The 15,548-nt window shown below is 40.2% G+C and overlaps 1 protein-coding gene across 1 annotated transcript in view; it reads left to right on the top strand.

The window, feature by feature from the left end:
• CUBN (cubilin) overlaps window positions 1-8,012 on the top strand; it is a 145,654-nt gene extending 137,642 nt beyond the window's left edge. Inside the window, exons 60-67 of the mRNA XM_032991812.2 lie at window positions 1,060-1,265; window positions 2,177-2,339; window positions 2,799-3,007; window positions 3,678-3,825; window positions 3,942-4,123; window positions 5,250-5,415; window positions 7,198-7,433; window positions 7,829-8,012. Coding sequence (XP_032847703.2) covers window positions 1,060-1,265; window positions 2,177-2,339; window positions 2,799-3,007; window positions 3,678-3,825; window positions 3,942-4,123; window positions 5,250-5,415; window positions 7,198-7,433; window positions 7,829-7,936 — 1,418 coding nt within the window. The 3' untranslated portion in view covers window positions 7,937-8,012. The remainder of the gene's footprint in view (window positions 1-1,059; window positions 1,266-2,176; window positions 2,340-2,798; window positions 3,008-3,677; window positions 3,826-3,941; window positions 4,124-5,249; window positions 5,416-7,197; window positions 7,434-7,828) is intronic.
• The last annotated feature ends 7,536 nt before the right edge of the window (window positions 8,013-15,548 follow it).

Here is a 15,548-nt window from a genome sequence, read left to right as displayed (position 1 = left end):
AGAGTGATCTTTTGAAATATTGTAGCTGAATTAGGGTGTGGTTTTATATGACTGGAAGTATGAGTGTGTCACGGTTAAGTCACTGTATGTCAGCCAGACAGGCGTATTTTACATATGCAGATGAAATTCTGAAACTCCACTCATGTTGCTTAGCCACAGCTGTAGCTTCATTGTTATCTAATTCTCCTAAAAGGATTCACTGTGGGAAACAACAGTCTGCTTGCAGTTACAGCTTTGCTCTGTGCAGTTTACAAAAACTCTGTCTCAGACTGAAAAGCAAGAGTATGAACCATACTTTATTTGAATTTCTGAGTTTTCTAAATGGCCAGGAGACCCCACAGAGACTGAGGAAGGAAGCATAAAGTAAAGAAACTCATCAGCTTTACTAGCCCAGTCCAACCTCTGGAAGTCAAACCACACAAAAAAAAAAAAAAAAAAAAAAAAAGTAAAAGAGATTCTTTTCAGATACTCTGTATTTTTTGCTTGTTTGTAATTAGAGGCAATAAAAGGGTTCTGATCTTCAGATAACTTCTCTTCTCCAAAAGTAATTTCTTTCAGTGTGACTGAAAACATAGGGTTCAAATTTTCACAATGAGTTAGTTCTGTCTGTGGGATAAAAATGAAAAGCAGCTGGCTTTTCAGAGGGGTTCTAAGTTCCCACCAAGCAAAACACTTCCAGAAGTAAGTCCCCTTCAGCTAGATTCCTGAATATGAGTCTGGGTCCAAGCATCAGGTTCCCAAATTCAATAGCCTACGAACAAGGCCCTGTTGCCAAAATAAGCAACTTAATTTTTAACCAGATTTTCAAAGTCAACAACCCAGTGCCCCCTACTGTCCAAATATTCCTACTAGCAGGTAAGAATTACATTAAAAGACCTTTTAACCACTGTTCTTTTATTTAATTTCTGTCCTCTGTCTTCTTACTGTCCCTTTTAGTCCTGGTGAGACAGGACAGTAAAATTCTGTAGCACACAAAAAACCTGCTGGCTTCACATGAAAGAGCTGAAGATTAAAAAAATGTCAGGAATTGCTTTTAAAAAGCTTCTACTTCTTCAACAGGACCTCAGAATGGCTGTGGTGGTTACTTGACAAATTCAGCTTACGGCTTTGGCTCTCCGGTCTCCAATGTGACCAGAAGATATGAGAAAAATCTGGACTGTGTATGGATCATAACCGCACCTGTAAACAAACTGATCAACCTCACCTTCACTTCATTCGTGCTTGAAGCACAGTCTGCTCAGACTTGCCGATACGATTATGTCAAAGTAAGATAGCTGCATATTTTAACAAGAAAATATCAGTGAGATACAATCCCTTATCTTCTCCATGAGGCTAAAACTTAATTAATAGAAAATGGTCTTATGAAGAAATTAAATTGCTTAATTAAAACTTTTTTGTTGGGTTAGATTACTACTTCAGGTGACATCCTGACTTTTTGAAAACCAGTAAGTTTCAACTTTGTTACGGAGACATGCTTCTGGTCTTAGACTGACTATATAAATGAGTATTTATTTCACAGAATAGAAACAAGACAAAACTCAAGCACTTTGAAAGCAAACTTGCAGATTCAATATCATACATGACTGCTTGAAAGGACTTTTATTTATAAAATTCTGAATAAGTCTTGACACTCAATTCTCACCTGTGAAAGCTATTTTCTTGGAGATGAGCATACAAAATGTAGGATAGAAGAATGCTGCTAAACAAGATCCACCAAGGATTGTTATAGATCCTGTTGAGCATTAGAGAATCTCAGTGAAACCTGGAATTAATTCTACATTTTGGTGAATAAAATCAACCTAGCTCATCGAAAAGCTCTTTGATATATATACATATATATTATATATTTTTTTTTTTATAGAGAGAGAATATATGTTATATATATTACATATAAAAAAAGGAATAAGAATGTCAAATTAGAATAGAATACATTTTAATAGATTTGCTGAGATGGGACCAGAGTGTTCCATAATGAGATTTACACTGTCCAACAGAATTAGTTAATATGGCAGTGAATAATTATAGTCATCAAGAACATCCTGATAAAGCACAAGAGCGCCTACTGTGCTTTCAAGTAAAAGAAACTGTAATGTCAGGAGGGGTTAGAGAATTGTATTTCTGTTTATTTGTTTGTTGTTCCTAAACTCTTAGTGGTTACATACTTTTCTTCTTTCAGCTTTATGATGGAGATAATGAAAATGCCAATTTAGTTGGCACATTCTGTGGAACTACAGTGCCAGCTCCTTTTCTTTCTACGCATAATTCCTTGACTCTGAAATTTATAACAGACAATTCTGTGGAAAGGGAGGGTTTCAATGTTACCTATGCCACAGTGGATCGTAAGTATGCATATATATGCATGCATATATATTGTTGTAACTTTTTTGTGGAAATACATATTTGAATAATAAATCATCAACATTTGTTCTAGATACAGGGTTCAGGAAGGGACAAAGACAGTCCTTGGCACAGCACCTACAAGCAAGCTAAAAGCAGCACTGCTAGATCCCAATGCAATTCTCTTTTGTCCTAGCTGGTTGTGGGGTGGCTCAGTCTGGAGTGCAAAACAGGAGCACTCGTTAACAGATACACTGATAGTATAGGAAATGAACATATATTTGAGGTTTATGACATACATTGACACAGTTTTAACATGAGTTTTACTTTTTTTTTTTTTTTTTCTTCTAGAGACTGACAGGTAAATGCAAAACCATGCTGTCCAGTGTAGTTTTGCTCAATAAGTAATTTTTCCCGTTTGGAACGGTTTTCTATGATGCATCTATTACTGTTTTACACAGAACTGTGTGGAGGAATATATAATGCAACTACCACATCCCTGACCGCAACGTCTCCTAACTTCCCGAATGAATATCCACCATTTACTCTCTGTACGTGGGTCATCGATGCCCCTCTGCAACAGCAAGTCAGGGTGGTGGTAGAGGCCTTCCACCTCCATTCTGGCCAGGACTGCTCTCAGAACTACCTAGAGCTCCAGGATTCACCAACAGTAAGAAATTTACTGTTGATACCATTCCTCATTCACATTCAGCTCTCCTCCCTCTTTGTAAAGAGATGAGAAACCCACCATTTGGTAATAGATTAATTGATGATTTTGTGTGAGAGGCACATCCAAAGCATTACACACTGTCCCCACTTAAGGTGTGTAAATTGGTGCACAGACCTCGTGGAAGCACAGTATACACGCATTGAGATCTGGTGTTACACAATTTTTCATAGTTGCACCAAGTAACAGAGTCGCCAAACTTAACACCCAGAAAATACTGCCCAACAGCACGTTTTCATAAACTGATTGTAATTCCTCCCATCCAAGAACCACAATAAAATGGAATATTCATACCAAGAAGAGTGTAGTTACTAAGTTTGTAAAATGCACCAGAAAAAAAATAAACAACTGTTTATGTCCCTTGTATTATATTATTCTAAGCTTTCTTTCCTTGTTTCTTATTTTGGCATGAAAATACCTGTTACATATTATTTGTTTCTCATAACAATTGAACATAAAATATTCTGACATTATTAAGTGATTTCCATGAGAACTTTAAAATGCGATTGCATAACTGGTATAGGCAGTGTTGAGACATTTATTCACCTCAAGTTCAGTAAGTAGCAAACTGAAATGCATCATTGAGTAACTTGTGATATGTATTGAATTCCAGCACAGGCAAGGATCAGTCCATAGATTCTGTGGCACTGAAACTTTTCCAGTCCCTGAATTTTATTCTTATGATCGTACTGCCATTGTGACTTTCAAATCAGATGAATACATGATTAATAATGGAGTCAGATTTACTTATCAAGCTACAGGTAAGCTTGAAGAAATGTCTGAAAAATCTACCTACCATTCTCTTTGTTTATTCCATACAGTGAAAAACAGTACAGAGATCTGAAATGCTTACACGTTTCTGGTTTTCTGTCTCAAGGTTGCAGCAGAGAGTATAACCAGCCATTTGGTTACTTGAAGAGCCCTGGCTGGCCTGGTCGTCACCCGGATAATATGGACTGTTCTATCATTCTACGAGCTCCCCTGAATCACACAATTTCTCTTTTCTTCCACGCTTTCAGTTTGGAAGACAGCATCCAGTGTTCACATGATTTCCTAGAGGTATCAAGCAAATATACATATTTTGTGCACCTGTGTCAAAGTCTGCTGAATTCAAAGGATATTAATAAGCTTGGATCAAGTCTGAGCTGAACTGATATTAAAGACTAATTTATTGCTGCAGTTTTATGGTGAAAAGTACTCAGATGTCATACTAAGAGGTTAAACAATACATAGCATAGGAAGTCTAAAACCAATGAATAGTTTCATTATCAGCTAACTCATCTTTACCTAACTCTTGATGTTATCCAGTTAATAGAGCAAGCCAGAATAGTTTTCATCCAATATTAACATCTGTGCAGGAACAGAAAGCCATAAATCTGAGTGCTTTCATTCCAGCATTAGATTCCATCTGCTTGATATTTTTCTCTTTTTTTTTTCTTTTTTTTTTTTTTCTAAAAAAGCATTTTTGCATGGAAAAAAAGGGGGGGGGGGGGCTCTAGTAACAAGTGTAGGATACTTGCGAAGGTACTCTGTGTCAATAAAAAGCACATCCTCCTACACAGTCCTCACTCTGTCTTTTCACGCTTGTTGATTATTTCCCTGTTTGCTGGTCAGATGACAAAAATCAGATGTCTGTGGCAGAATCATTATTTAGTTCTCCTTTCATATCCTCTTTACCGTCTCAAGAAATGGATCTGAGCACCAGCATTATTGGAGCTCAGAAAAAAATCAGATTAAATCTGAGCTATGTAATACGATTGGGGTCTTAATGTGACCAGGGAAGAGAATGGTCTGCCGTGTAAAGATTTAATCTTTTCTTTTGGAATATTAACATTTCTTATGAAAAGTAAAACATAGGCTTGAATTGCAAAAGCACATCTTAGCTAATAGTCAAGTAATTTTTTTCAGGCAGGAGATGTACCACACCATAAAATTTAGCTACCTGTTTTTGATAATACTTGTTCTGTGCAATTACTTACAAAACTCAGACAGACTGGTTAATGGTTTCCTTTTTCCTTCTATACAAGAATATATAGTAGGAAAAGTAACAGTATTAAAATTGCAATTATGGTGTGCATGCAAGTCACTACATAGTTTCTGCTGTACTTGTATCGCTACATAATTGTACTGATTTATAACTGTCACAGGGATTTAATGTTGACAATGTTTTCTGTGCCCCTTAAAGGTCAGAAATGGGAGTGATGTGCAGTCACCACTACTTGGCAGGTTCTGTGGAAACAATGTGCCCAGTCCCATCTTCCCCAAAAATCATGTTGTTTACCTTCGTTTCAAGAGTGATTTTTCAGAGGCTCATGATGGATATGAAATTACTTGGACTTCATCATCAAGTGGTAAGGCTGTAATTGCAAAGTAATTCCAATTAGCAATTGTACACAGAGGGAAAACACAGAAATGCAGAATTCAGCCTGCTCACTTTTGGGCCCTGCCTCATCAACACTGAAGACCTTCCCAAGCACCCATAGTCCACCCTATTCAGTCACTGGAGAGAGGCAGGTGTTCCTCAAGACCACTGAGTCAAGATCCATTTTATGTGATGGAGGTCATTCCCTCTTTCTAATGTTGACTCTAGCAACCTCAGAGGATGTAGTCCACTTAAGATGAAAATCTACCTCTTTCACTGAGATGTCAGAAAATAGCAGGGACATCTACCTTGGGATCTACAGAGTGGTGACTCAGCCTACTCCATTAATAGTCCAGTTGTGATATGCCCGAGGATCTTGGCACTGCTAAGCCTGAAGAGGACTGAAATTTGCCCCAAGAAAATAACCTAACTATGACACTGTATAGTGACTATATCATAGATGCATTCATAAACAGCTTACGAAATGGCAGTGAATAGCTGGGTAATAGTTTGTTCATGACACTAAGTTACTGGAGGTAGGAAAGCTCATGGCCAGCTGAAAAGCACTGCAGAATAACCTTACAATATTTGCTGGCTTGATAAGGAAAAGGCAGATAAAGTTCAGTGTAGGAAAGTGTTGATTAATAACATGGGCAAAAAAAGACAATCCTAACTTCACTTACAAAAACATGGGCTCTGAGGTGACTTTTAGTACAGTGCAACAAGATCTTGAGGGGTAAAAATAGTTCCATGAAAACAAGAGCTTACTGCTCGTTAGTAGTCAAGTACACTAGCACAATGCTAGGAATTATTGGGAAAGGAAGAGACAACAAGTGAACAGCCACTGTATAAATTCATATTTCACTCACAAATTGAATGATGTGCACAGTTCTAGTCTCCTCTTCTTATAAAGGATCCAGCATACCTAAGGGCTCAGTTTAAAAAATGGCTTCTGTGTGAGATATGCTGAGACTTTTTATTCTGGTTAAGAAACTACTGAGGTCTATAAAATTGAGTGATATTGGATGATAAATAGTGATCAGCTGTTCATTGACTTTTCCCATAGAACTAGAGTATGCAGTTAAGGTGTGGAGCTCCTCCCTGTAGGATGCTACAAATTTACATGGATTTGAGGGATACCCAAACAAGTTCATGGGAGACACCCAATAAAGACGATTAAATACAAAGGTGACACATCTGGGAGCTGTGAGCTGAAAATTGTTGGTGACTGTGAGAGTAATCTGTGAGAGTGATCTGCACATGCTTACTCTTGCTCAATAAACTTGCATTTCTCCCACAGTATCTGCTTCTGCCCATTGTTGGAGATTGAATTTTAATATAAGTGGCCCTTGGTTTACTTAATATGACTATTTTCTCTGAGTTGTTCTCTGTATTTTTTTCTATCAGATGAGGATTCGCTACTTTTTATTCCAAAGAACAGCCAAAGAAAATTTGTCTCTAGTTGAGTAGTTGGGGACTGAACTGACCAAGGCACAGACTTAAGACTTTGGTTCCTGTTTCAGAGATTTGGGTGTTTTGTTTTTTAATATCCAGTAATAGTCTAATGCCCATTGCATATTCTTCTCAGCCTGCTGAAGCTAGAGCCTCAGTTTTGTCTCTTATTGGAATAATGTTCTTATCCACATTCATTGTTCCAGCTCCCAGCGTCTCTGTTTTTCAGTGCGACTACTAATACTGTACTAGTGTACTACATTGTGTAGTATCTTGTGAAACTAAGCCTTCTAAGCTAATTAACAGTGTCTGTTTCCAGGATGCGGAGGAACTTTATATGGCAGCACTGGCTCATTTGCTAGTCCCAGCTATCCAGCAACTTACCACAATAACACTGATTGTGAGTGGGCCATTACCGTGCCCAGGGGACGAATTGTCACAGTGAACTTTGATTTCATCAGCATTGATGACCCAGGGGATTGTAGTAGCAACTACCTGATCCTTTACAACGGGCCAGACACCAGCTATCCCCCCGTCGGGCCGTACTGTGGGATGGTATGTAATGCCTATTGTCTGTGACACTATAGGGGGTTAAAATGAATCTTTACTGTTTCATATTCAAGACTCTTTCCCCAATTCTGGCATGAATTCCACAAATATGAGTGGGAGTGATGGCATAATGTGCATGTGGCACCTCAGAAGCCTTGCAAAGCAGACCTTACAGTGACATCTAGTGGGAGGCATCAAGCTATTTTGCTCCGTATTTTGTTGTATTTGTGATTTAAATATTTGCACTACCCCGAGGGAGGAATACCACAGCAGTATCTAGCACAGCCTTGAGGTCACTTCCAATCTATGATCCAGTTTGTGCCTCAGTTTTACCTCTCTGGCTTTTCCAAACGATCTTGATATTCTATAAAACTTTTCATTTTTCTTGTCTTTAATTTTAGGATACAAACATCGCTCCATTTACTGCTACATCTCATCAAGTCTGTATAAAATTTCATGCTGAATATGTGACATTACCCTCAGGATTCCAGTTAAGCTGGACGAGCTAGAACACTGTTTATGAGAAATATATTACCATTCCTTGCTATACTGAAGACTTCAGATCATAACTTGAGTTTGAAAACCAGTTATGATTATTGCAGCTGAAGTAAGGCCCTTCAAAAATTACTCTAAGTATAGCTGTTATAAATTTAGAGTTCTGGGAAAAAAAAAAAATGTGATCTCCCCTTGTACTGAAAATAAACTTTTATCTACCCAAGTGGGAAAGTGAGTTTTTGCTAGTTTTTGAAACATATTTTGTATATTCTTCTACATAATTTCCAAGTTTTACATTTAATGCTATAAAAAGTGAATTAGCCAGAATAAAACTTAAACACAAAATATTCACCATGAAGTTGATAATGGGACGTAAGACATGAAGTTGTCTTTAATTAGTTCTACAGAGTTATGTTGTTTTGTCCCAAGTGTCTTTGAAAATGTTAGCTAAAGTTGTATTTGAATTAGAATAAAATCAGAAATTGCTAAAAAATGGCCCCTGTCCTACAGCCACTTACACAGATAACTTTGCTGAAGAACTTTCTGTAATACTGCGCATTGGTTGTAAGAACCCAGCTGAATAAGGACTCAGGCATTCAGTGAAGTTTAACACAGTAAGGATGTGCTGTGATGCTAAATCTTAACCACATTAAGAAGTAATGTCAGGATCAGAGCCCTATGTTCAATATATACAAATATATGTGATTATATTTATTGAGTTATATCTTCAAGCTTCAAAATCTATTTTACAACTGAATATAAAAAACTTGTGAGACTTTTAGTAACTATGTCACCTTCTTAGCCAACTTGTAGGCAACTTCCTAGACATCTACATGACATCTACAAACACATATAATTTCAGAATAGGGCAGACATAAAAATACCATTTGACCTTTGACTAGAATTAGTTTTTCCCTTCCCCAGGCTAATACACATCATACATAAAAAATGTTGTTGATAGGGTATACAAAGGACACTGATTCCCACTATGAAACATTTTTGTCACAACCCAAAACAAATGACCAATTAATTTCCTGGATGTCCCATGTGATGGACGGGCAAGAGGAATCAACACTACATCAAAGGAACCCAGGCCTCATCATAACTCTCACTTCATAACTATTGCAAAGAGTCACTCACAGTGAAAGTAATTCCTTTATGTGATTGTTGCAATAATTATGAAACATCATTAGAGTGTTAATGGCAGTTCTAACAAAATCTAGGAAGAATTTGAAAATTTCCCAGTGAATAAAGAAAAAGCTATCATTCCACAAACATACAAAACTTTATATTTGCTGAGAAGCCATCCTGGTTAAAATAAAATGTAGAAAACACAAAACAGACAAAAAGGCAGACAGCAAACTATAAAATACAAGTCAAAATCAGGTGGTAATAAGAGAGAAACCTGTGAACTTCCACTGGCCAACAGAATTAGATGTAAGCCAGCATTTCAGAATTGTCCAAGGACCAAGAAAAAAACCTAGCCTATGTAAAGGTGATACTCCTCCTAACGTGCTGAAGTATATCATGGAAAAAAAGAAGTATCTGTATTTGGATCAAACTAGGAGACATCTATGTCCTACTGAGCTGCTGGCAGAACAGAAAGTTCCTCTACTAAGGTAAGACATAAAAGAACATGTAGTCAAATTAAACATCATCAGATTGGGGGCCCAGAAAAGTTTTGCTGAGAGTCCACACCAAACAGATTTCATATTTGCAATCAAGGGATGATGCAATCTTTTGTCCATAAAGTTTATTTAAAACCCCATAAAGGGGATAGCAAGCAGTAAAGAAAACAAATATCTGAACTGTCTGGAGATAAAGCTACAAAATAAGCTCTAAAGATAGCAGTGTGTAAGACACTGCAAGTACAACCAAGCATGGCTTCAGCTGTTTGTCTGCAGAGATTGGGAGGTCTTTATTTCTTCCTTGTGGACGGCTGCATCACTGGGCTTTATGAATGTCCATTGTGGTTTTGACCTTCCTATGAAACCGTGGATTTGGTGCAGTTGGTGCAGGGCAAAGAATCCCCTCAAGATCTGGCTGCTGTCTCTTGCTGCTAGGTGTCTGGTCATGGACAGATACTCACGGATTTTAGGTGAGTATCAGCTTGGCAAGAATGTTGTGATTTTCTGCATTTCACCAGCCTGGAGCACAGCTCATCTGGAAGCCACAGGTGAAATGGAAGGGCACATCCCCCCCAGACAGCTCTGCGGTACGTTCACTTCTCTTGTTAAACGTGGATCACACCCTGACAGACAATGAGTCCTCAGGTTAAACCTTGGCCTTGTCAAGAATATGGCAGAGCATAAACTGACAAACAATAGAAACCTGTACATGGTTTTAATTAGTGAAGTTCATTAGTGGCTTTTTGAGAGTGGTGTCAGTCACACATCATACAGCTGATGGACACAAAGTTGAGTTCCCTGAGGACATCCCACGTCCTCCGTGCTCGCTGCACTGAGGCTGGGCTGCTGTTGACTTAGTGAATAGTATGTAGATGTGATCTGGTGACCTGTGATGTGCATGAGGCCATTCTGGTAACATGACCTTTGGCCTTAAACTCTAGAAGGGAACTACAATTAAACTGATGAGTTTGCTGAAATCTGATTGATTTCACTAAAAGAAAAAGCATGTTTCACTTTAAAGCAGATTAAATGTTTTGGGGCATTTTTTGATAAATAGTTGCTCTTGGCATGACTTTCTGTCACAATGTCAAACAAATTTTATTGAATCATTGAACTTCTGCAGAAGAAAAGACTAAAGAGCACTACGCATGGAAGAGAAATTTGTAAGACATTTTTTTTTTAATCTAACAATAGCTAATGCTTGGTGCACCTTTAAATGTTACAAATACTCCATACCTGTGCATAACTTTATTTACAAATGGATAACATGCATGAGGTGTTTTAGAAAAAAATGAAAGTCTAGCAGAGAATTTGCACTCATGAAGACTGTTGAATGAAGCTGCTGGTACAAGGTCCAATTGATCTAGCCCAACTGACTCTCGCCAAAAATAGTCAAAGTCTAAAATTAGAGTAAATTATCAAACCTGTTCTTTAAAAAAACAGGAACAAAGTAACACAATGCTGTCCTCTAACATTTTCTCTGAGGAACCACAACAGAAATAAGACTGCAGAAGTATTAAAGTGGAGGTCCTTAGAGGAGAGAGCTGGTGTTAAGCCATGTTTCTGTCTTGGAAGGTAAGGAGTCATTTAAAATACTTGCTTTAAAAGGAATGCACAGCAAAAGCAAACGGGAATAACAGATAATTTTAAAATAATTATTCCATGAAACTTCTATGTGTTTCTTGCAATGTACAATTCAAAAGACAAAATCTGTGTTTAATAGGATTGATGGCTTCATCTCACAATACTGCCGTGAATATCATTGCTTTTATGTCTGTGCACATTGCTGCCTATTCTGTAGATAATGTTGTAGTTGTGAATGCTGTGTGCCATAATACCTGCATGACTACAAACAACTTTCCCCCTCTCAATGACAAAGCACAGATAATGAATGTGCATGCTTTCACTTCCTAGAGCCTGCATGTTTTTAACTTACTTGTAAGTCTTCTGCATGTTACTATACATATTTATTCTTATATAAATGTATATTTTATGAGACAGTTATATATGAATGGTAAGCACTCTCAAGACTAGGATTTGAAGAACAAGCGCTAAAAGGTCCATAACAGTATTTTTTAATTGCCCTTCCCATGTGCCAGAGCTATTCTTTATAAAAAATAAATGAGAAGGTGATACCAGAATGAGATCATTGGGACTACAGTAATTTGAAGTAATGGAGAGAGAAGATATATAGCTAAAATGCTATAAATCATGGCGTTGGTCAATTTAAAACACTGCCTAATTTTAGTTAAATTTACAAAGCAATTTTGACTGAAAAACAGTTTCCACTCGGCTCACAAAGCAAAGGAGAAGGTGTCTCAGTTTCCCACAGTAACTCAAGATAAGCATTCTAGGCACCAGAATTAACATATTAAGTGTAATTATTTTTTTGTCAGCTGCCAAACTAAAACCATGGGATCATTCTGCAATCCTGATTAAAATGAAATGTAACGAAATTTCATAGCACTGACTACTAACAAATGTCTAAAAGGTTTATTAGCTGATAAGAGTAGAGGCCAAACTCTAGAACTTTGCTTTTATAAGGCAAAGATCTGCAAAATAAATATTGTGTGCCAGTTATCACACAAAATTACTGTAATGTTGATGAATTCATTTTTAGTAGCAATGCCTAGCAGTACACAACTGTTTTTGCAGGTGCATGTTGTATCTCCTTGGTTTGAGGAGCTATCTAGGAGAGCCAGAGCAAAGGCAGTGTGAGAGCTGCTCATCCCCTTGCTGCTGCCCAGCGCAGTGAGAGGAGCCAGCAGGAGGCAAGTCCAGACCTCGCTGCCTGGCTGGAGCAGGCTGGGGAAACCAGTGGAGGGAGCAACTTCTCCCTCCTCCCACCACCACACAGCAGCTGCAGCTCTGCCATACATACCATCCCTGCAGCTCTGCCATACATACCATCCCTGCAGCTCTGCCATACATACCATCCCTGCAGCTCTGCCATACATACCATCCCTGCAGCTCTGCCATACATACCATCCCGGCCGTACATCCACCTCACTGCCACCTGCTTTAGCCTACTGTCCTAAGGACAGAAGGCATATGCCAGCCCCTGCAAAGAATTCAGGCATTTTCTGTACAAACATTTAAGCCAAGGGACAAATTTAGAACAAATCTGACAGATATCAAAGATATTTTCTAGTTGTTTCATAAGCAAAAAATCAGTAGCTGGTTAGTACAGTCAGACTTGAATCCGAACAGCCTGTACTGTGGGCTCAACCGCCACACATGTTGGGGGGCTCCACTGGCCAGTCCCCAGACACAGCCTGGACAGCCGCTAGCAGGGGGTATAGAGGGAGCTAAGGATATTTGGGGTCAAAGGGGTTACAGAAGAACTAGATGTACTGGGAAGAGGTGGTAGGGGATAAGAGAGGGGAAATGGGGTTACTGCAGTGGCAGAGGCCCTCTGCAGGAAATTGCTCTTCATGAGTATGCTGATGGAACAGCCTGAAAATTAAGGTTTTGAGATTGGGGAATGACCTGACCGTTGGACAGTGTGGCATGGGTTTCCCACTCCTTCTCATCCAATTGATATTCAGTGCTTCACGAGGAGCTGAGAGGCTTTAAAAGGAAGGCTTGACAGCAACTCCTCTTCACCAAATCCAGTGCAGACCTGACTAGGATATTGATTAGCGCATTTACTCGGATGAAAGTTTTGCTAAACAGGAACCAATATAGTTCACATAGAAGGGGCGAGTGATAGATGAACTATTTACACAAGAGGATAAGGAAATGAGGTGGATGGCAAAAAAATGCACAGTCCCAACAAAAGGCAGTAAGGGCAATATTTATTAAACAAGGAGTAATTAAATACTTCTATGGTAGGGGTAGAATGTGGACATCCAGGCCACATGCAATGTAATATGCTGATGTTTTCACCACTGTATAAATGGGGCAGTGAGAAGCCAGGTGAGCTTCTCATTAGCCATAAGGACACTATTTTGTGAGTATCTTGTCACAGTCACATGTGCGTTATGTGTTAGCTGGAATAAGCAAGATAAGACCGTATTTTAGAGACAATAAATCTGCCTAAACCTTTGCTACTAAACAAAACCTGTAGTCATTCTCCATGAAACAACAACCAAGGTCTTCGAGACAGCTAACTGGTAGCAATCCAGGCATTTTCTAGGACAAGAAAGTGATCCAGATTCATGTTCCTGCAGACAAAAAGGAACTGTACATAATTGTCTTGTACATCTGAGTGACCATGTGTTCTGCTGAGCAATCTGGATTAAAGGAAGTTCTTCCAGTTGTATTTTATAAGAAAGACCTGAAAGCATTCTGTAACTTCAGGAAGGACTCAAGGTAGTAAATGCCATTTAGAGATAAACATGCTACAATTCTGCAACCCAGAATTAAATCCTTACATTCCTAAAAAAGGAAAAGCTAAAATTGCACCTCCAGCAGTGTTTCTCATTCGCTGGTTTAGGAGCCTTCCCATTTATCATCTTGGTTTCTGTGGATATTATTTATAGGCTTCTAAGAAACATCATATAGTGCACAGGGAACACATATGCAAAATTCACTGCTGTGATTCTCAATGGGTGGCCCAGCCTTAGGTCATTTTATAGATTTAGTTATTTATTGCTCTGAGCTTCCGTATCTGCTGAGTGACAGTAAGTAGAAGCTTCTTAGCTCCTATCAAAGATGTTACAAGCATAAATACATTCTAAGCAGTAAGGCTGTTTACTCCAACATCATGCTCACAAGGTCAGCTAAAAGTGCTCAGGACCTGGGCCCAGCTTTGCGACTAGTTCCGCAACTAGAGCCAACTAGAAAATCCACAAAGACACCTGAAGAAATGGAAACCAGTGATTCAGTTTACCCAATGTTATTTTTGCATTTGTGTCTTTCACCTTAGGTAGTCTTTGCCAGACTTCAGAGTGCTTTGAAACTCTGCTTGGTCAGTTCCTAGGGAGCCTGAGCTTCCCAGTTCCACAGCTCTGCACCTTCTCCCTTCTGTTGCTGACTAGCTGGGGCACAGAGCTGCCCCACTGCCCCGAGTGCAGCCCTGCCAGCTTCCAGCCCCCTGCCAGGGCACCAGGGCACAAGGAGCCGCTACTGCTAACAGCGCTCCAGCGCGCATTTCTCTTCTAGGCAAAATGTTGCCATATTCACCACAACCCATTTTCTTGGGTTCATGCTTGTAAAGTGTTTCAAAGTCCTGAAGAACTGGAAATGGGCATTAACACTGTTTTGAAAAGACACCTGTACAACCAACCATACAAGGCTTGTAACAGGAGAGGCCACAGCAAACTCAGACATCACTTTAACCCAAGTTCCCCCGCATGTACAAGCATCCCGGTGAGCCTGATGAGAAACAGGCTACCACCGGAGCTGCAGCACTAACGTAAGTTGCCAGCTCCTGCAACCAGCCCGTCCCTGGTGCCTGACAGAATGGCAGACACCACACGGCAGCCGGCCTCACAGGGCTGCGCTCCGCTAACCGGGCTGCCTACTTCTGGAGCCTGGCCGTAGCACGCGGCTGCCCAGTGCCGCGCTCACCGGGAGCCAGCCCAGCGGCGGGACGGCGCTCCCGGGCACGGCAGCACCGACGCCACCGCCTTCGGCGGCCGCGGCGCTCTGAAGGCAGGGTCGTGAGGGCGGCGCTCTGAGGGTGGTGAGCTGTGGGTAGCACACTGAAGGCAGAGCTCTGAGAGCAGAGCTCTGAAGGCAGGGCTGTGAGAGAAGGGATTGTAAAGGCGGCGCTCGCTCCGAGGGCGCGGCTGTGAGATTGGTGCTATGAGGTCAAGGCTCTGTGGGCGGTGCTCTGAAGGCTGAGCTCTGAGGACGGATCTCTGGGAGCGGCGCTCTTAGGGTACCGCTCTGGGAGCAGGGGTGTAAGGGCGGCGCTCTGAGGGCAGAGATATGAGGGCACAGCTGTGAGTGCGGCGCTCTGAGGGGCGACGCTCATGTCGCCGCTCTGCGGGCAGGGGTGTGAGGGCGTCGCTCTGATGGCGGTGCTCGGAGGGCAGGGCTCTGAGGCTAC

This window comes from Tyto alba, unplaced genomic scaffold (assembly GCF_018691265.1).
Source record: "Tyto alba isolate M040663 unplaced genomic scaffold, T.alba_DEE_v4.0 Super-Scaffold_38, whole genome shotgun sequence".
Classification (NCBI taxonomy): domain Eukaryota; kingdom Metazoa; phylum Chordata; class Aves; order Strigiformes; family Tytonidae; genus Tyto; species Tyto alba.
This window is presented reverse-complemented; position numbering and strand designations above follow the sequence as displayed.